General features: G+C 44.1%; 1 protein-coding gene across 3 annotated transcripts in view; it reads left to right on the top strand.

Annotated features, from left to right (window-relative positions):
• c1h4orf33 (chromosome 1 C4orf33 homolog) overlaps positions 1-22,592 on the top strand; it is a 41,327-nt gene that overhangs the window by 2,438 nt on the left and 16,297 nt on the right. For all 3 annotated transcript variants that reach the window (XM_068044010.1, XM_068044001.1, XM_068043991.1), the window contains exon 2: positions 9,790-9,990. In XM_068044010.1, coding sequence (XP_067900111.1) covers positions 9,810-9,990 — 181 coding nt within the window. In that variant the 5' untranslated portion in view covers positions 9,790-9,809. The remainder of the gene's footprint in view (positions 1-9,789; positions 9,991-22,592) is intronic.

Raw genomic sequence — 22,592 nt, 5'->3', positions numbered from 1 at the left:
GGTTCAGAGTGAGGGGGGAATAGAGAATAGGATAGGGGCTCAGAGTGGGGGGGGGGAAATAGAGAATCGGATAGGGGCTCAGAGTGGGGGGGGAATAGAGAATAGGATAGGGGCTCAGAGTGGGGGGGGGGAATAGAGAATGGGATAGGGGCTCAGAGTGGGGGGGGGAATAGAGAATAGGATAGGGGCTCAGATTGGGGGGGGATACTCTGATACTCTGGGGGGGATGGAGATTGGGAGAGGGGCTAAGAATGGGGGGGATGGAGATTGGGAGAGGGGCTAAGAATGGGGGGGATAGAAATTGGGATGGGGCAGAGTGGGGGGGGGGGGAATAGAAATTGGGATAGGGGCTCAGAGTGAGGGGGGTGGAGAATTGGGATAGGGGCTCAGTGGGAGGATAAAGATTGGGATAGGGGCTCAGTGGGAGGATAAAGATTGGGATAGGGGCTCAGTGGGGGGATAAAGATTGGGATAGGGGCTCAGTGGGGGGATAAAGATTGGGACAGGGGCTCAGAGTGAGGGGGGTGGAGAATTGGGATAGGGGCTCAGTGGGGGATAAAGATTGGAATAAGGGCTCAGAGTGGTGGGGGGGGGTGGAGATTGGGATAGGGGCTCAGAGTGGGGGGGGGGAGAATAGAGATTGGCATAGGGGCTCAGTCAGCGGGATGGAGATTGGGATAGGGGCTCAGAGGTTGGGATAGGGGCTCAGAGTGGGGCGTGCAGAGATTGGGATAGGGGCTCAGAGTGGTGGGGGAATAGAGATTGGGATAGGGGCTCAACCTGGGGGGGATAGAGATTGGGATAGGGGCTCAGAGTGGGGAGGGATAGAAATTGGGATAGTTTGGGATAGGGCCTCAGAGTGGTGGGGGGAATAGAGATTGGGATAGGGGCTCAGTGGGGGGGAATAGAGATTGGGATACGGGCTCCGGTGGGGGGGGGGGGAGATAGAAATTGGAATGGGGCTCCGAGTAGGGAGGGGATAGAGATTGGGATAGGGGCTCAGAATCAAGGGATGGAGATTGGGATAGGGGCTCAGTGGAGGGGGATAGGAATTGGAATAGGGGCTCAGAGTGGGGGTGAATAGATTGAGATAGGGGCTCAGTGTGAGGGGGATAGAAATTGGAATAGGGGCTCCAAGTGGGAGGGGAATAGCGATTGAGATAGGGGCTCAGACGGGTGGGATGAAGATTGGGATAGGGGCTCAGAGTGGGGGAGGGAGTAGAGATTGGGATAGGGGCTCAGAGTGGGGGGGGGGGTAGAGATTGGGATGGGGTCAGAGTGAGGGAGGTGGAGATTGGGATAGGGGCTCAGTGGGGGTATAGAAATTGGGATTGGGGCTCAGAGTGGGGGGATAGAAATTGGGATAGGGGCTCAGAGTGGGGGGGCGGGAATAGAGATTGGAATAGGGGCACAGAGTGGGGGGGGATGAAGATTGGGATAGGGGCTCAGTTGCGGGGGGTAGAGATTGGGATACGGGCTCAGAGTGGTGGGGGGATAGAGATTAGGATAGGGGTCAGAGTGGTGGGAGGATAGGGATTGTCATAGGTGCTCAGAGTGAGGGGGGTGGAGATTGGGATTGGGGCTCAGAGTGGGGGGATAGAAATTGGGATAGGGGCTCAGAGTGGGAGGGGAGTAGAGATTGGGATAGGGGCTCAGAGTGAGGGGGGTGGAGATTGGTATAGGGGCACAGTGGGGGGGGGGAATAGATTGGGATAGCGGCTCAGTGAGGGGGGTGGAGATTGGGATAGGGGGCTCACAGTGGGGGGTGGAGGAGATTGGGTAGGGGCCTAGAGTGAGGGCTGGGGAGGGTGGTAGGGATAGGGGCTCAGAGTGGGGTAGGGTGAGGCACAGTGGGGTATGAGCCAGGGGTGGAGTGGAGTGTAGTGGTGATAGGGGTTCAGGGTGGAGTGGGGTGGGGGGGGGATCCTGGAGTGGGAATGTGAGTCCAGGTTGGGGTGAAGTGTGTAGAATATGGAGTGTTTCTCTGCAGAGTAGGTGCAGGATTTGGAAACTTTAGAGGCAGCTGGTTTGAAGATTTGAGATTGTGGGGGGAATTACTGGATTCCATCATGCAAGCATGTATTATGGTGATGCATTTCAGCACAACCAATATTGGTGTCTCACGCAAGTAAACATTTGCCAGAACATTTTGCCTCTTTCCACCCCACTCCACTTTACATGGTTGCACAAGTGCTGTATGAAGCATTTTGACACAATTTACATCGTGTTTACAAATAAGCAAAGTTTGCTGAAAACCTTTTACAAGATTGTTCCCATTTAAAGGCAATTTAAAAATTGAGCTTTGCAGGACCCTTCTAAATATTGCAGTGTTGACTATTAATGTCCATATAAAAACATACAATCATGCTATAATTACAGTAATGTGTAAGAATGTATCACAATCACATGCATTGTTGCAATTGTTTTATGGACTGAAATTTCTCCATTTCCTAATGCCACTCCTAAATTATTGGTCCATTCAGAAAAGTGCCCTTAATACCCACCATGACAATTAAGATTGTTGAGATCAAAGATAATTTTAACATTGAGATTGTTTGTTTTTTTTGGTGAGCCAGGCATCTGGCATAGACAGAAATCCATAACCACATTTGGGACTCTCAAAACCAAGCCACTAAGAAATCCATACCATATTTGTCAGTTCTGAAGAAGGGTCACTGACCTGAAACGCTAACTCTGCTTCTCTCTCCTCACATGCTGCCAGACCTGCTGAGTATTTCCAGCATTTCTTGGCTTTATTTAAGAGATCCATACCGGTAGTTTTTGGAGAAATGCAAATGTTCAAAAAAGGGTGTAAGGATAAATCCAGCAACTACAGGCCAGTCAGGTGGGAAAGATTTTAGTAAAAATAATCCTGGACAAAATTAGCGGTCATTTGGACAAGTGTGGATTAATTAAAGAAAGCCAGCACAGATTTTACGGCAAATCGTGTTTAACTAACTTGCTTGAGTTTTTTGATTAGGTAAAAGAGCGTTGACAAGGATAATGAGCTTGAAGTGGTGTACATAGACTGCCAAAAGGCACTTGATAAAGTGCCACATAACAGACTTGTCAGCAAAGTTAGAACCCATGGAATAAAAGGAACAGTTGCAACATCGAAACAAAATTGGCTGATTGATGGGAAACAGAGAGTAGTTGTGAATGGTTGTTTTTTGGACTGGAGGTCAGTATATAGTGGGGTTCCTCAGAGGTTGGTGTTAGGACCCCTGCTTTTCTTGATTATTTATCAATGACCTAGGCTTGGGTGTACAGGGCACAATTTAAAAATTTACGAATAACAAAAGCTTGGAAGTCTTGTGAACTGTGAGGGGGATAGTGATAAACTTCAAGAGGACATAGACAGGCCGGTGGAATCGGCAGACAAGTGGTAGATGAAATTCAATGCGGAGAACTGTGAAGTGATTCATTTTGGTAGGAAGAACAAGGGGAGGCAATATGAAATAAACAGTACAATTCTAAAGGGGGTGTAGTGTAACAGAGAGACCTGGGGATATATGTGCACAAATCATTGAAGGTGGCATGGCAGGTTGAGAAAGGCTAAAAAAGCATATGGGATCCTGGGCTTTATAAATCGAGGCATAGAGTAAAAAAGCAAGGAAGTTATGAACATTTTAAAACACTAACCTCAACTGGAGTATTGTGTTGAATTCTGGACACCACTCTTTAGGAAGAATGTTGAGGCCTTGGGGACAGTGCAGAAAAGATTTACATGAATGCTTCCAGGGATGAGGGACTTCAGTTACGAGGATAGATTGGAAAAGCTGGGGTTGTTCTCCTTGGAGCAGAGGAGATTTGATAGATGTGTTCAAAATCAAAAGAACCAAAGATGACATGAGAAACCATTTTTTCTCCACAGCGAATGGTTAGGATCAGGAATGCATTGCCAGAGAAGGTAGTGGAGGCAGATTCAATTGTGGCTTTCAAAAGGGAATTAGATAAGCACCTGAGATAAAATTGGAGGGTTACAGGGCAGCGGGACTATCTGAATTGCTCTTGCAGAGAGCTGGCGTGAATTAGATGGGCCGAATGTCTTCCATCTGTGTTGTGATGCTGTGATTCAACGGGGGATGTCCTGTATGTCTGTGGCAGAACTGCACAAACCTATCAGAATGGCGCAAACTGAGTTTGTGCAGCTTTTCTACCAAAATTATGGTGGATGAGTGGAAATTCATCCTCTTCCCCGCCCCGCCCCACCCCACCCCACCTGCTGTCCAGTATGGAGCACGCATTACACTTGCCTAAATCAAGAGAGATGCAGGTTGGTAAAAGCTAACCATAGAAACCCCATTGTGTGTACAGGAACACAGCTGGAGTTTAACTAGCTAAAATTGTGCTGGTAAGGTTCTCATTGATTGTCCAATCAGGAACACCATTAAAGCATTTAATGTCTGGAGCTGAATGGCAAAATGTCCGTTCCCTCGAGATAGCTCTACCCCTCCTGATTTCACTACACCAGTAGTGCCTTGGAGTAGTTTCCTAGTTCTGATATTTGGTTAATAAGTCTTCTGTTGAAGTTTGACTTGATTCTGCCTGATCTTCCATGAGAAGGTGCCCTTTGGTGCTTTGTTGCCCTCCCCACCACAACTCCCCATCCCTACTCGCCTGGGATGATATTCATTAATTAGTTATGAGATAATTGAAAGCGCAGCTAGGTGGATAGTAGACACCAGGTACTTCTCAGTTGGGGCCTAGTGAGCAGACAACTCGCTGTAAAATATGACTACATCACAGATGCGTGCCATATTTTATTGTTCAGTAATTTTAGCAGTCAGAAATGCAAAATGTCACTAGCACATGTGTTCTTTCTACCACGATAATGGTAGGCACCAAACCTTGGAATATGTTCATGTATCCAAACTCCAGGTACTACTTTCTAGCAACCTCCCATCTGAAGTCTCTGAGTTTCATGAGCTATATATGCAAGGGCATCCATTGAACAGCTTGCAAATAAATGCCAACCATCTTGATGTTCCAGATGTCTAAGTCTCAATGTTGTCTAACTGCCTTACTCATTAGCAACTTTTTAATCCATGTCCTCATGCAAGAGGATTTAGCAAAGACATACCTGCCATGAGGCTAACTCTCCCTTTGGCTGATGCAAGCTGGAGCCATCTCTCTCTACAGATGTTTCCTCTTTTTGCTATAGTCCACCTCACAGCATGGCCCTGGATCTTGTACTTGAGCAGGAGGGGTTCTGAATCATGAAGGAAAACTGTCTTATGTGCTACAAACATATATTGGGACTTTTCTATCTTTGTAGAAAATAAGAAAGACCAAAGCACACTTCACATCTTCTCAGTGCAATTTTTAAAAAAGACTTGTATTTATGTATCACACTTTATGACCTCTTTACAAACTGTTTATAGCCAATGGTGTGCTTTTGTTGTGCAATCACTATTGTAATGTAGGAAAAATAGCAGCCAATTTGCACACTAGGTCCGAGAAACAGGCAATGTGATAATGACTGGATAATTTATTTTGTATTGATGTTGGTTAAGGGGTAATTGTTTACCAGGACACCAGGGAACACTTCCTGCTGCTCTTCAAATAGCACCGTGGGATCTTTTACGTCTATCTGAGAGGACAGCCTCAGTTTAGCGTCTCATCTGAAAGGCAGCACTTCTGACAGTGCAGCAGAAGTGTCAGCCTAGATTATGTGCCCAAGCCTCTGGAATGGGGCACAAACTAATAACCTTCTAACTCAGAGGTTAAAGTGGTATGAACTGAGCCACAACTAACACACGTGCTATGCCAGACTAAAGTTGGCATCCAAAAGGATCCCTAGGAACACTGTAACATTACTGAGTAAGAACCAGATATTGGGACACGTGTCCTTTTGCTTTTTGATCAATATCTTAGAATCCTGTGCAGTCTACCTACCTATTGGTCGGCCCTTATTTCAAGATGATGAGTAAGATGCATTAGATCCCTAAGCGAGTCTGCCAACACAGTATCATCAGTGAAAATGAACTTGCTGCTGGTTGTATATCACACCTTTTAAAACATTTATGTTTTGATATTTAGTTGATGAATTTGTGAACACTGAAGGTATAGGTTTGAAAAAAGCACTTTTATATTATGATTTAGTTCAATGCTCAACATTTGTTAAGAGACAGAAAACACTTTTAAATTGTTCTCCTTCTCACTCAGTAATGTTACAGAAAGTTTGAAAGGCAATCAGTGGTTTTGCTGTGGAAATGCATCCTGATCATGTATTGTCAGCTACTGTTTTAGATCTAATTTTACAGAACACTTAGAACATTGTAAAGACATATCACTACACCATCGATAGGCGTAGCAAGTATCATGGGTTCATGTGTAGACTGTCATAACAGATTTTATCATTGAAATCTGGTGATATGGGAGTTTTTCAATGCATTTTGAAATGGAATGCAGTGACTCACATTTAGATTTATATGTTCACGTTAAGGAATATACTGCTGGAGAAAGACTCTTTCAATTTGGACCTCTGGGATAAGCACTCCCAGGTCAGTGAAAATTCCAGCAAAGTTTCCTCCAAATTTACAGAACAAATTTGACTCAGTTCCGACATGCACCAAGTACCCTCCTCTACTCCCAGGTACCAGAATAAAATGTTCCCATTTCCCACATCCACCATTATTAGAACTGTTTTGAATGTGATCACTAAATTTGAGGACTGTTTGCAGCTGTAGATCTATCCATAATAGGATCTGGGTTGAGACTGTCGAACACATCGCCGGAGGAAGAGCTTTTACATATGATTAATTTAGCTTAGATTCATCCCTAGATCCAGTTCCAATTCTCATTCTAACTATTGTTTTATCCAGTCCCTACAAATAGTATTTTAGGCAGATAAACAAGGGACAAGAGCTCCAAATTAATGATGAATTCTCAAAGTAAACATTCACATTTGAAAAAAAATATGATATATAACATAGTGATGATTACATATTCAACAAAAGTCTAAGGACAGGCTTCATTCCCAGCATTTTGACTTTAAGCCACATGCCACTGGTTATTTTCACAGTGGGATCAGTGAACCAATCAGAATTCTAGGGCATAAGCCTACACAGAACCAAATGTAAAGTTAGAACATAAAATTTCAGACGTAACATTTTATAAAGATTACAAAGATTTAAGTGCAAATGAGGGAGGTGATTCAGGCCTTCAAGCTCATTCTTCCATAGAAATGTACAGTTACTCCAATCGGAACATCTGTCTCATGAATGATTACCTAATTTTTGCCTCCACTACCCAGAAGACCATTTCTAATGTTGATCATTCTCTGAATATCTGTTTCCTACCATCAGTTCTTTTGCCAGTTTGCCACCTTGGATCAGTTGATCCAACTATTTTTTGGAAAAACTGACTTTAAGGTGAGATATTCAGCTGAAACCCATGGCACTATTTGAAGAACAGCAAGCATTGTTCCCTCTACCAATACAGTCCCCACTCAGCTTATAGCTAACATGTTTGTGAAAATGTGATTTGCCTGCTTTATGTGATAGCCAGTGTAACATGGGAGCACAATTACAGTACTCTAATTATATAACGACATTCACTCTTTCTCTTGACCTTTGAAGTTAATTGCAGCTGCACTCAGAACTGCAGCTTTATTTAACTTTTGTACAAACTGTAACCTTGCATCACTTAGAGGGAGTTGGAAGGTCTTAAGTACACAAAGGCAATTAGGTTTTCTGTTGTAAAGTCAAAGACCTGAAACATTAACTTCATTTCTTTCTCCACAGTCGCTGCCTGACCTGCTGAGTATTTCCAGAATTTTCAGTTTTTGTTTCAGATTTCCAGCATCTGTAGTTTTTTGTTTTTGTACTTCAACATTAACAAGGTGTTATTTACTTACTTATGTTTTTGCATTTAGTGCACCTTAATGAGGTGCTATTTATTACTGTTTGTTCTTGCACTCTGTGCACCTTAACAAGGTGTGAACTAGTGAGTAAGCACAGCTGTTTCTATCCAAAATAAACGGAGCACTTTAGACACAATAACTGACAAACTTTCAAATTATCATGAACACAACTTGCTTTTGGTTATCGCTTTCTGGACAGTATAAGCGACTGCCCATTTTAAATGTGGACATTTTAATTGGTGGGGACTGTAATATGAAACAATCAAATTAACTGGTCATTATCTCATTTGCTCTTTATGGTACTTCGCACAATTGGAAATCACATTTGCCTGCACAACAGAACTGTACTTCAAAGTAACTCAGTGGTTGTGCAGCACTTTGAGACGTTCAGACGATAAGGCATTATATAAATGCGCGTTGTTTTCTTTCTTGTACTTCTTCATAAGGTATCATTGTGATTTAACTTGAAATAGTGCTCAGGATTAACCTTTTCTATTTCACTTAGTTTGATGAGAAGTGCATAGTCATTTATGCCACAGAAGGAGACCCTTCGGCCCATCGGGTCCATGCCAGCTCTCTATGGAGCTATCTAGTCAGTCCCACTCCCCCGCTCGATCCCCATAGCCCTACAAGTTTATGATACTAATGACCTCTGCCTAGAAATTCCTAGAGATAATTTTGTTAAAGTGCCAAATGGAAGCAGAGAATGATCTGTGCCTGAAGACAAAGGCCCAAGGATTGCAAGAAATTAGTTGTGCGGCCTCATCTAAGGGTTAGCCTGAGGAAAGAAAGCAATTTTGGGCCACCTGCCTCACCAGCAGTGGTCCTCAAATATGTCCTGGGGAGGGAGGATAGTCGCAGCTGCGAGAAGCTGTTAAGAGTACTGACAAGCCAAGAGGAGTACTCCTTCTCCTCCTGACTCCAAAGCAATTATAAATAATAATCACTTCACTTATCTTTTTGGTGGTAGCCATATCAATGTCCAGAAAATATGAGCAGTCGTGGCAGCCCAATTTCTGGAAAAGTCCTTAAACAGGCATTAGGCCCCTCACTTCTATTTTCAAGGGATCTAATGCCTTTATTGGGCGGCCACTCCAGACACACAAAGTACGGCCCGACCCAGTTTCAGGCTGGATATTTTTTTAGTTGTCCTCGTGCTGCAGACCTTGTACCCTGAAATTAGTCCCTTTTACGCCTGTAAAATGGGCACAACAGGAACCAATTTTTACCCCTTCAGGTTTTTAAAATCTTTCCTTATCAATCTGTCCTCTGACATGAGGGATCAGGCATGTGGCCTTTCTCTAAACCGCATCCAGAACTTTACTTTTATGATTTGGTGACTAGAGCTAATGTGGATTTACCAGAGATCTAAACAGCTTCAGCATAACAGTCACTGACCTATATTCTATTGACTTGGCAATATACTTGCGCATTCTGTTTGCTTTGTTGATTATGTTTGGTCATAGCAGCCCCAAAATTGATTGGTGTTTTGCAATCACTCCCAGACCTTTTCAGACTCCCACTGACCAGGTCAGCACTGTTTTTTAAAAATATGTCCTCCATTGTCTGGTACTGCTCTCAATGCATCTCCTCAGTTCTATATTATTTATACTTGCATATGATTTCATATGCGATTATTTTTAAATAATTTTACCAAGGATATATATTTATTGAAAATCTGACAATTTTTATGTTCTCCGTCTTAACTAGCATTTGAGCTTGAGTGGTTTAATAGTTAAGATTTCCCAGTTCTGGGTTAGGTCACTAGATGAAGCAACCAACACAATAATATTCAATGTGCACGGCCATGACACTATTGGATAAATTATAAAGACTACTTACAATAATAAATTTATTTGTAATAGATATCTTTTTAAAAGTATACAATGACTCACACAATTAAATAATACTCTTTTTCTCAGTTTATTAAAGTATTATCCAGATGAAGTTTACAATTACAAAAACATGGGATAGTTCACCAGTGACCCACAGGGGGATATCGCTGTCATTTAAACCAGATGATGAAGGTTTGCTGATGGAGGTAGAGGGGCCTTTCTTCAATGATCCTTCAGCTCCACCTGGTAATAGAGGAAAACCTTACAATCAATTGTGGGATTTTGAAGGTACAGTAAGTGCCAACTTTATGAAAATATTATTTTCAAAAACATAAGTATAAGCCTTGCGAATGGTTAGGGGAATGTTAATTCACAGATTTTAGTTTAGTTTTAAAGTTCAATAATACTTTCCTTTTACTATGCTCACAAAGTTTAAGCCTTATTTTCAAACGAACTGTACCATAGAAGATTTCCTGCTCCCCACATCCCCCCACCACAACCCCTATGCGGCTCTCAACAGAGATACAGTTGGGACAGATACCGAACATTATTCCAGGACATACAAGGGCAGATAAATGATCAGTACCCAGATGTGCCACCAAATGTTGTCCTGGCTAAGATCAGGCAACAACAGAGTCTGGGAACTGTCCATGGAAGTTTTTAGCCTTCATGTTTGAGTGTTATACAAGGCAGTGTCAGTCCAATACTTACCATGGTCAGTTCTCTCCTTTGGAGTCTCTTTGCCATTTTTGAGTTTGTTTTTTCACTACATGTCGGGAGATTTTCTATTTCAGCTTCCCTGTCATGTAACTGGGCTCACTGGAAGCACATGTCAAGAAATTGGGCACCGCAGCCAATAATATTTTGACCACTAAAATTATTAAAGAAAAAAATCATGGATTGGGGTGCACAATCTTCCAATTTCCACTTCCAATGAATTCTGTTTCTTGCACTGAACATTGAAACAGAAAACCTCCACTGTAATGCCTCACCTGAGCTGGTGACCTGTTCCCATCCCACTGCCAGTGCTGCTTCACAGCAACAACACAGCAACTTTCATTTATGTAGTATCTTTAAAGTAGTAAAACATCCCAGTGAGAAGTGACATTTGCCTGAGAGAGACATTGTCAGAGTGAAGCTGTAATTAGGTGCATGTGGGAATTCGGTGCAGAAGGGGAAAGAGGGGCTCCTTTCCTATCATTTTTAGCCTCCAGCAGCTGGTGAGTCTTCTTCCTTTGACTCCAAGGCAGGTGATTGGTTGGTGAGTGTTTTATCATTTATCTTTCAAAACTCAGGTAATTTTAGAAATTGTATGGTTTCATTTAGTAATACTAGTTAAGCTTAGCTTGGAAAACAGTGAGAGTTAATTAAGAAAGTGATTAAGAAAGTAATTAAAATAAATGAACTAATAGCATAAGTAACAATGGCAGGGCAGGTATTATGTTGCAGCTGTGGTATGTGGGAGCTTTTGGATGCCAAGGTAATCCAGGACAAACATGTCTGCAAAAAGTGCAAGCGGCTAGAGGAATTCTGGATCAGGATTATTGATCTGGAAGCCAAATTGCAAACACTAAACAACATAAGGAGTGGAGTGGGGGGGTGGGGGAGAAATACCTGGTCATTTTGTTCCAGAAAACGGTCACACCTCTTAGAATGGGTCATCTGTTTTGGTCAGCAGTGAGGGTCAGGAGGATGTGACCGTGAGTGAGGCAAGTCAAGGGACTGAGCAAACAATAGTGGAGGAGCCTCAGACTTTGCAATTGTCAAACAGGTTTGAGGTGCTCTCAACCTGTGTGGACAAAAGCGAGGTCTGTAAGGTGGATAAGCAGACTGGCCATGGCACCGTGGTACAGGAAGCTGTTCAAGTGGGGGGATCAAAAAGGAATGTAGTGGTAGTAGGGGATAGAATAGTGAGGGGGATTGACACTTCTGTGCAGCTGAGAGTGTGAGTCCAGAAGACTGTGTTGCCTACTCAGTGCCAGGGTTCGGAACATCTGCTCCGGGCTGGGCAGGAACTTGGAGCGGGAGGATCCAGTTGTCATGGTCCATGTAGGTACCAAAGACATAGGTACGACAAGGAAGGAAGTTCTGCTTAGACAGTATGAGGAGCTAGGTACCAAATTGAAGACAATAACCTCGAGGGTAATTAACTCTGGATTATTACCTAAGCCACGTGCCAATTAGCAGAGGACACAGAAGAGTAGTGAAATGAATACCTGGCTCAAAGACTGGTGTGGGAGGAGTGTTTTTTGGCTCAAGGGGCACTGGCACCAGAACTGGGGAAAGTGGGGGCTGTACCATAGGGACAGTCTGCACCTGAATGATGCTAGGAACAGTGTTCTAGCAAACCGTATAACTTGGGAAGTAGAGAGGGCTTTAAACTAAATAAGGGGAGGGAGGGGTTGAGGGATCAAGCCTGGGTAGATGTAGCAAACCAAGGGGTAGAGTCAAGGCAGGAGAGCAGAATAGTAATATGGGAAATGAAGGTCAGAAAATGGCAGGCAGGGTCAGAGAGAAAAAACCTAATAACGCACCATCAGTCAAGACTATAATATTACAAAGATAACTAATAGACAAAACTAAATCCTCTGTATCTGACTGCACATAGCATTCATAACAAAGTAGACTAACTGATCGTGCACATTGAAGTAAATAAGTGTGATCTGATGGCCATTACGGAGATGTGGCTGCAGGATGACAAGGATTGGGTCCTGAATATTGAGGGGTATATGACGTTCACGAAGAATAGGAAGCTAGGTAAAGGTGGAGGAGTTGCACTCTTAATCAAGGATGGCATTGGTGCAATAGTTAGAGATGACCTTGGTTCAGGAGATCAGGATGTAGAATTGGTTTGGGTGGAGATGAGGAATAGTAGGGGAAAGAAGTTGCTAGTGGGAGTGGTCTACAGGCCCCCCAACAGTAACCATAATGTAGGACAAAGTATACAAGAAGAAAATAAAAGTGAAATACTGCAGATGCTGGAAATCTGAAATAAAAACAAGAAATGCTGGAAATACTCAGCTGGTCTGGCAGCATCTGTGCAGAGAGAAGCAGAGTTAATGTTTCAGGTCAGAGACCCTTCTTCAGAACGGCCTTAATTCTTCATTTATGACCTCAGAGTAAAGGCACCTCTAGGTAGCAGCGACCATAATATGATTGAATTTTACATCCAGTTTGAAAGAGAGAAGAGTGGGTCTAAGACTAGTATCTTAAACTTAAATAAGGGCAACTATGGGGGCATGAAAGCTGAGTTAGCTGAAGTGAACTGGGTTACTAGGCTAGGAGATTGATCAATAGAGAAGCAGTGGCAGACATTCAGTGGGGATATTTCAGAATATATCAAGATAAGTACATTCCTACAATAAAGAAAAATTCTAAGGGGAGGACCCACCATCTGTGGTTAACTAAAGAAGTTAAGGAAAGCATCAAGCTTAAGGAAAAAGCATATAATTGTGCAAAGATGAGTGGCTGTTCAGAATATAAAGAACGGCAGAGAATGACGAAAAGGTTCATCAGGAGAAAGAAATTAGAGTATGAGAGGAAGCTAGCTTGAAATGTAAAAATGGATAACAAGAGTTTCTACAGTTATTTAAAAAGGAAAAGAGTAAGTAAAGTGAGTGTTGATTCTCTACAGAGTGAGAATGGGGAGCTAATAGTAGATAATAAGGAAATGGCAGATGAAATTAACAAATATTTTTCTTCTGTCTTCACTATAGAGTATACAAAATCATTCTAGTAATAGCTGTAAATCTGGAGGTGGAAGGAAGAGAGGAACTTGGTGAAATTACAGTCACCAGGGAAGCAGTACTGACCAAACTGATGGAGCTGTGGGCTGACAAGTCCCAGGGCCTTAAAAGAGGTGGCTAATGAGGTAGTAGATGCGTTGATGCTAATTTTTCAAAATTCGTTAGATTCTGGAAAAGTTCCATCAGACTGGAAAATAGCAAATATAACCCCTCTATTCAAGAAAGGAGGGAGGGAGGCAGAAAACAGGTCAGTTAGCTTGACATCTGTCATGGGGAAGGTGTTAGAATCGATCATTAAGGAGGCTATAGCTGGGCGCTTAGAAAAACTCAAGGCAATCAGGAATAGTCAGCATGGCCTGAGATCATGTTTAACCAATTTATTGAAGTGCTTTGAAGGAGTAACATGTGCCATGGATAAAGGGGAGGCCCTTGACGTATTGTACTTGGATTTGCAGAAGGCATTTGACAAGGTACTACAAAAAGGTTATTGTGCAAAGTAGGAGCTCGTGGTGTAGTGGGTAACATATTAACATGGATAGAAGATTGGTTGGCTGGCAGAAAACAGAGAGTATGCATAAATGGGTCCTTTTCTGATTGGCAGGATGTAACGAGTGGAGTCCTGCAGGGGTCTGTGCTGGGGCCTCAACTTTTTACAATTTATATCAATGACTTAGATGAGGGGAGCGATGGCATGGTAGCTAAATTTGCAGATGACACAATATACTTTCCTACCTATCTTTGTGAAGAGGACATAAGGAGCTTGTAGACCAGTATATACAGGTTGAGTGAGTGGGCAAAAATCTGGCAGATGGAGTATAATGTGGGAAAATGTGAAGTTGTTCACTTTGGCAGGAAGAATAAAAAAGCAGAGAATTACTTAAATGGAAAATGACTGCAGAACTCCGAGCTGCAGAGGGATCTAGGTGTTCTAGTGCATGAGTCACAAAAAGTTAGTATGTAGGTACAGCAAGAAACAAAGAAGGCTAATGGAATGCTCTCCTTTTATTACGAGAGGAATTGAAAATATAAATAAGGATGTTATGCTTCACTTATACAGGGCATTGGTGAGACCACATCTCGAATACTGTTCAGTTTTGGTCTCCTTATTTAAGGAAGGATGTGAATGCGTTGGAGGCGGTTCAGAGGGGGTTTACTAGATTGATGCCTGGAATGAGCAGGTTTTCTTATGAGGAAAGGTTGGACAGACTGGCTTGTATTCACTGGAGTTTAGAAGAGTGAGGGGAGACTTGATTGAAGTATGTAAGATCCTGAACGGTCTTGAGAAGGTGGATATGGAAAGGATGTTTCCTCTTGTGGGGGAATCCAGAACTTGGGAGCACTGTTTTAAAATTAGGGGTCGCCCTTTTAAGACAGAGATGAGAAATTTTTTCTCTGAGGGTTGTACGACTTTGGAACTCTCTGCCTCAGAAGGTGGTGGAGGCAGGGTCATTGAATATTTTTAAGGCTGAGGTAGATAGATTCTTGTTAGGCCAGGGAATCAAAGGTTATCGGAGGTAGAAGAGAGTGTGGAATTCGAGACAAAAACAGATCATCCATGATCTTATTGAATGGCGGAGCAGGCTAGATGGGCTGAATGCCCTACTTCTGCTCCTAATTCGTATGTTCATAACCCAAGGTGCTTAAACAAAATTTGACACCAAAATAAATATGGAGATATTCGGACATGTGACCAAAAGCTTGGCCAAAGAGATAGGTATTAAGGAGTGCCATAAAAGAGAGAGAGGGCGAGAGGCTTAGGGAGGGAATTCCAGAGCTTAGGGCCTAAGCAGCTGAAGGCACAGCTTCCAATGGTACAGCGATTAAAATTGGAGGTCAGAGGGAAGTGGAAGGTGTACATGAACAATATTGATAGATTCCTCTTTGCTGTCTATCTGCTTTTCCACTGTGCCATTCAGAAACTCACAGATGGGCCAGCTGAGATCTGGAATTCAAAGTATAGGGAGACATAGAGAAGAAACATCTATCAGTTGCACAATGGCATATCAGCACACTAACATCCAATGCTGCTTGCATCATTGGGTACTGCATTTTTGGCTATGTCCAGTTTCATCTTTCTGTGTTCTTTTATATTTATCCTCTCCTGGCTCTGACTTAACCTTGTTACATGTGAGCAATAGTAAGATGGAATGTGGCAAAAGATAACATGTTTTACCGAGACTGGAAAGGAAAGGAAAGGACAAAAACAACAATAGGGTTCTGATATCAGGGGAGATTCCCAGTCACTAAAATTGCAGGTATACCTGTTCATGTCATCATGGAAGGAACTGATATTGAGGGAATGCACCCTAGGAACTGACAAAGGCGGAGTCCACCCCAGTTCTGATAATGGGGAAGGGTTCCAGTCCCATGTATGAGTGAATTATTCACACCCACCCCGCATGTCAGTTTATGTAAAACACCCCCACCAACACTCTCCCTTGTCAGGTTTAACTCCTAAATTTTTCACATTGTGAGTAATAGTTTGCCAGATAATATTCACTGTATTCCACACTTCGTTCCAAAATTTACCTTCCAAAAACTGTCATGGTAAGGACAATCTATGTAGTTAAAGTTTTACTGATCTTTGTTTATGACTTACTTTTTGAGGATATTAACAGAAACAGGTGTAGTTCAGTAAAATCTTTTCAGGTTTTTCAGTAAATACGTGACCTTCCACTAAAATTTCATATTACTGAAAAGCATTTTAATTTGGTCCACATAAGAAATATTAGGAAGAGATAAATGGCCAATGATAATAGAAAGGAATCTCTTTGTATATGGGGCCTGTTGTTTGTCACAGGGTTTGGAATTGATGAACCCATAAAAAATGTTCAGCCTGTTATCAAGTACGATTCTTAAAAAAAGATTGTTTAATAGTGCCATGTGGAACATAGGAAGATAGGAACAGGAGTAGGCCATTCAGCCCCTCGAGCCTGTCCTGCCATTCAATGAGATCATGGCTGATCCGCGGCCTAACTCCATATACCTGCCTTTGGCCCATATCCCTTAATATCTTTGCTTAACAAAAATCTATCTATCTCAGATTTAAAATTAACAACTGTTCTAGGTTCGACTGCTGTTTGTGGGAGAGAGCTCCAAACCTCTACCACCCTTTGCGTGAAGAAGTGCTTCCTAACATCACTCCTGAACAGTCTGGTCCTAATTTTTAGACTATGCCCCCTAGTTTTGGAATCTCCAACCAGTGGAAATAGTTTATCTTTTTCAAGATATTAACAGGAAGACTTCAATCAGATCACCCCTTAACCTTTTAAATTCTAGCGAAAACAGGCCTAATTTGTGTAATCTCTCCTCGTAACTTAACCCCTGTAGTCCTGGTATCATTCTTGTAAAACTACGTTGCACTCCCTCCAAGGCCAATATATCCTTCCTAAGGTGTGGTGCCCAGAACTGCTCACAGTACTCCAAGTGGGGTCTAACCAGGGTTTTGTACAGCTGCAGTATAACCGCCGTGTCTTTATACTCCAATCCTCTAGATATAAAGGCTAGCATTCCATTAGCCTTTTTGATTAAAATGCCACGAGCAAGTGCAGAAAATAAAGATCTGTGCACCTGAACCCCCAGATCTCTTTGGACATCCACTGTACTTAACCTCTTCCCATTTAGAAAGTACCCTGCTCTATCCTTTTTTGATCCAAAATGGATAACCTCACACTTGCCCGCATTGAAATCCATCTGCCGCAGTTTTGCCCACTCATCTAGTCTGTCAATATCTCTTTGCAATTTTGTGCTATCTTCTAGACTGTCTACTATGCCGCCTAACTTTGTATCATCAGCAAATTTGGACATATGACTTACTATACCATCATCCAAGTCGTTAATGAATAATGTGAATAATTGAGGCTCCAACACAGATCCCTGTGGGACACCACTAGTTACATCCTGCCAATCGGAGTACTTACCCATTATCCCCACTCTCTGCTGCCTACCACTCAACCAACTTTCTAACCATGTCAATAATTTGCCCTCAACTCCATGGGCTTCTACCTCAGTTAACAGTCTCTTATGTGGGACTTTATCAAATGCCTTCTGGAAGTCTATATAAATAACATCCATTGACACTCCCCTGTCCACTACCTTAGTCACCTCTTCAAAAAATTCAATGAGATTTGTCAGGCATGACCTTCCCGTCATGCTGACTGTCCCCGATTAACTGAAATTTTTCTAGGTGTTCAGTCACCCTATCCACTCCAGCAACTTGCCCACCACAGATGTCAGGCTAACCTTCTTTAAAAAGTGGAGTGACATGTGCAACTTTCCAATCCAGAGGGACCACTCCTGAATCTAGGGAACTCTGAAAGACTATAGTTAGGGCATCTGCAATGTGCTCCCCCACTTCCTTTAAGACCCTCGGATGGAAATAGTCAGGTCCTGGGGATTTCTCACTCTCTTTAGTTCCATTATTTCCTTGTTACTGATGATTTACTTACGTTAATTGTATTAAGTCCCTGTCCCCTATCGGCTATTAATTTTTTTGGGACTTCCGGCAAGTTATCTTCCTTTGCAACTGTAAATACTGAGGCAAAGTAATTGTTCAACAAGTCTGCCATTTCCCCATTATCAATGACAATATCTCCAGTTTCAGCTTTTAGTGGGCCTACATTGCTCTTGACCACCCGTTTTCCCTTTACGTAACTATAACATTTCTTCTTATTGATTTTGATGTCCCTTGCAAGTTTCCTTTCATAATCTCTTTTAGTAGCTCTTATAAGCTGCTTTGTGACCCTTTGCTGGTCTTTGTATCGATCACATTCAGCCCGATCTGTGCTACGTTTTGCATTTTTGTAAGCCATTTCTTTTTGTTTTATGCTATCCCTAATCTCTAGTTGTCCATGGCTGTTTTTTCTGTGAAGTGGAGCTTTTTCCTCTCTGGTATATACTCACTGTATTTTGTGAAATGTTTCTTTAAATATTCTCCGCTGTTCTTCAGTCGTTTGACCCATTAACAGATCTACCCAGTTTACTGTGGACAGTCTCTGTCTCATCCCAGTAAAGTCAGCCTTACCCAAGTCTAAAATTCTAGTAGCTGATTCGTGCTTTTCACTTTCAAACGCTACCTTGAATTTGATCATCATGTGATCACTATTTGATAAATGCTCACGCACAGTTAGGCTACTAATTAAATTTGGCTCAATACTCATAACTAAATCTAATATTGCCTGTCCTTTGTTACATCTAGGACATATTGCTATAGGAAACTATCCCCGACACATTCCAGAAATTCACTACTTTTCTGACAGGTGCTAGTCTGCCTCTCCCAATCTATGTGTAAGTTAAAATCCCCCATTAATACTATTCTGCCTTTGTTACACACTTGCCTAATTTGTGCATTTATACAATCTAACACCTCAGAAATGCTACCAGGGGGTCTATACACAACACCCATTACAGTTTTAGATCCTTTTCTGTTCCTCAATTCCACCCATAAGATCGCCACTGGATGCTTTCCCCTCATTATATCCTCCCTCACCAATGAGGTGATATTATTTCACCTCCCGAAGGACGTGGATGAGCTTTCCGGACGTCGATGGTGGGCACTGAGGAAATGGCTTATTACCTGCACCAGATTCCACCCCCCCTCCCCCCCCCTTTACCCCCCTTCCACCCCCCCCCACCCCCGTCCCCTTCCCTGCTCCACCCTCTCAGCTCACCCCCTCACAACCCCGTCCCAGCCCGCCCCCCCCTCGCACCATCTTCACCCCGCACCCCCTTCCCCTGCACCCCCCCCCCACCCCCTCCCTCTACCCCTCCCCCTTGCATCCCCTCCTCCCACCGGCACCATCCTACACCTGTGTAGGGGCCCCAACAACCCCACTGCCTTGTGGGCGTCTCGGGAGAGACCAAGGCTAAGGGAGTAAACCCTAACAGAAAATCCGGAGCGGAACCCCGTAGGCGGTCATGTGTCACCTTTGGCATGTTTCCGGCGGTTCCTGCAGCCATACTGGTGCCAAACGTCGTGTCCTGCACTCCTTTGGACCCCACCAGAAAGGCCGAGAGGGGGGTTTTGACGACTGGGCAACTCTCAACCTCCATAAATTTGCCCAGGCATGCGCCATGGAGAGGTCACTCCATAGTTGCCTCACAGCGACTGAAACAACACGGAAGGCAGCAGTTACGGGTTATAAGTCCAGATAAATTGGCGTAGAAACTGGGCGCCACGGGTTGCCTTTGTCGGTGGGAGAGGTCATTGCACCTCACTGGACAGCTACCGCCCGCCTCAAACCGGGCAGCCCCCGGTCAATAAGGTTCTGTCCCGCCACAGTCTGCCTGCTTCAATGGGTGCTTGGAGCTCAGGGTCATTGCCCGAAAGGTGGACTGATACACCGCACCAAACAACATGAAAAAAGGAAAGAAGGTACCAGCCCTTCGCTTTGCAAGCTGGAACGTCAGAACTATGTGTCCTGGCCTGTCGGAAGACCTTACACAAATCAACGATTCTCGGAAGACCGCCATCATTAACAACGAGCTCAGTAGACTCAATGTGGACATTGCAGCACTTCAGGAGACTCGCCTCCCCGCGAGTGGCTCTCTAGCAGAGCAAGACTACACCTTCTTCTGGCAGGGCAGGGATCCTGAAGAACCAAGACAGCATGGAGTGGGCTTCGCCATCAGAAACTCCTTGCTCAGCATGATAGAGCCTCCCTCAAATGGCTCGGAACGCATACTGTCCATCCGACTGCTCACCACCTCTGGTCCAGTACACCTACTCAGCATCTATGCTCCAACACTCTGTTCCGCACCTGAAGCTAAAGACCAGTTCTATGAACAACTCCATAACATCATTAGCAGCATCCCCAACACCGAACACCTATTCCTGCTGGGGGACTTTAATGCCAGGGTTGGGGCCGACCATGACTCATGGCCCTCCTGCCTTGGGCGCTACGGCGTTGGAAGGATGAATGAGAACGGGCAGAGACTGCTTGAGTTGTGTACCTATCATAACCTCTGCATCACCAACTCGTTCTTTCACACTAAACCCTGTCACCAGGTTTCATGGAGGCACCCAAGATCACGTCGTTGGCACCAGCTAGACCTCATTGTCACAAGGCGAGCCGCCTTAAACAGTGTTCAAATCACACGCAGCTTCCACAGTGCGGACTGCGACACCGACCACTCCCTGGTATGCAGCAAGGTTAGACTCAGACCAAAGAAGTTGCATCATTCCAAGCAGAAGGGCCACCCGCGCATCAACACGAGCAGAATTTCTCACCCACAGCTGTTACAAAAATTTCTAAATTCACTTGTAACAGCCCTTCAAAACACTCCCACAGGGGATGCTGAGACCAAGTGGGCCCACATCAGAGACGCCATCTATGAGTCAGCTTTGACCACCTACGGCAAAAGTGCGAAGAGAAATGCAGACTGGTTTCAATCTCATAATGAAGAGCTGGAACCTGTCATAGCCGCTAAGCGCATTGCACTTTTGAACTACAAGAAAGTCCCCAGCGATTTAACATCCACAGCACTTAAAGCAGCCAGAAGTACTGCACAAAGAACAGCTAGGCGTTGCGCAAACGACTACTGGCAACACCTATGCAGTCATATTCAGCTGGCCTCAGACACCGGAAACATCAGAGGAATGTATGATGGCATGAAGAGAGCTCTTGGGCCAACCATCAAGAAGATCACCCCCCTCAAATCTAAATCGGGGGACATAATCACTGACCAACGCAAACAGATGGACCGCTGGGTTGAGCACTACCTAGAACTGTACTCCAGGGAGAATGCTGTCACTGAGACTGCCCTCAATGCAGCCCAGCCTCTACCAGTCATGGATGAGCTGGACATACAGCCAACCAAATCGGAACTCAGTGATGCCATTGATTCCCTAGCCAGCGGAAAAGCCCCTGGGAAGGACAGCATTACCCCTGAAATAATCAAGAGTGCCAAGCCTGCTATACTCTCAGCACTACATGAACTGCTATGCCTGTGCTGGGACGAGGGAGCAGTACCCCAGGACATGCGCGATGCCAACATCATCACCCTCTATAAAAACAAAGGTGACCGCGGTGACTGCAACAACTACCGTGGAATCTCCCTGCTCAGCATAGTGGGGAAAGTCTTTGCTCGAGTCGCTCTGAACAGGCTCCAGAAGCTGGCCGAGCGCGTCTACCCTGAGGCACAGTGTGGCTTTCGTGCAGAGAGATCGACTATTGACATGCTGTTCTCCCTTCGTCAGATACAGGAGAAATGCCGTGAACAACAGATGCCCCTCTACATTGCTTTCATTGATCTCACCAAAGCCTTTGACCTCGTCAGCAGACGTGGTCTCTTCAGACTACTAGAAAAGATCGGATGTCCACCAAAGCTACTAAGTATCATCACCTCATTCCATGACAATATGAAAGGCACAATTCAACATGGTGGCTCCTCATCAGAGCCCTTTCCTATCCTGAGTGGTGTGAAACAGGGCTGTGTTCTCGCACCCACACTTTTTGGGATTTTCTTCTCCCTGCTGCTTTCACATGCGTTCAAATCCTCTGAAGAAGGAATTTTCCTCCACACAAGATCAGGGGGCAGGTTGTTCAACCTTGCCCGTCTAAGAGCGAAGTCCAAAGTACGGAAAGTCCTCATCAGAGAACTCCTCTTTGCTGACGATGCTGCTTTAACATCTCACACTGAAGAATGCCTGCAGAGTCTCATCGACAGGTTTGCGTCTGCCTGCAATGAATTTGGCCTAACCATCAGCCTCAAGAAAACGAACATCATGGGGCAGGATGTCAGAAATGCTCCATCCATCAATATTGGCGACCACGCTCTGGAAGTGGTTCAAGAGTTCACCTACCTAGGCTCAACTATCACCAGTAACCTGTCTCTAGATGCAGAAATCAACAAGCGCATGGGTAAGGCTTCCACTGCTATGTTCAGACTGGCCAAGAGAGTGTGGGAAAATGGCGCACTGACACGGAACACAAAAGTCCGAGTGTATCAGGCCTGTGTCCTCAGTACCTTGCTCTACGGCAGCGAGGCCTGGACAACGTATGCCAGCCAAGAGCGACGTCTCAATTCATTCCATCTTCGCTGCCTTCGGAGAATACTTGGCATCAGGTGGCAGGACTATATCTCCAACACAGAAGTCCTTGAAGCGGCCAACATCCCCAGCTTATACACACTACTGAGTCAGCG

Source organism: Heterodontus francisci, chromosome 1 (assembly GCF_036365525.1).
Source record: "Heterodontus francisci isolate sHetFra1 chromosome 1, sHetFra1.hap1, whole genome shotgun sequence".
Classification (NCBI taxonomy): Eukaryota; Metazoa; Chordata; class Chondrichthyes; order Heterodontiformes; family Heterodontidae; genus Heterodontus; species Heterodontus francisci.
Note: the sequence above shows the minus strand (reverse complement) of the source record. Positions and strands in the feature narration are given on the sequence as shown.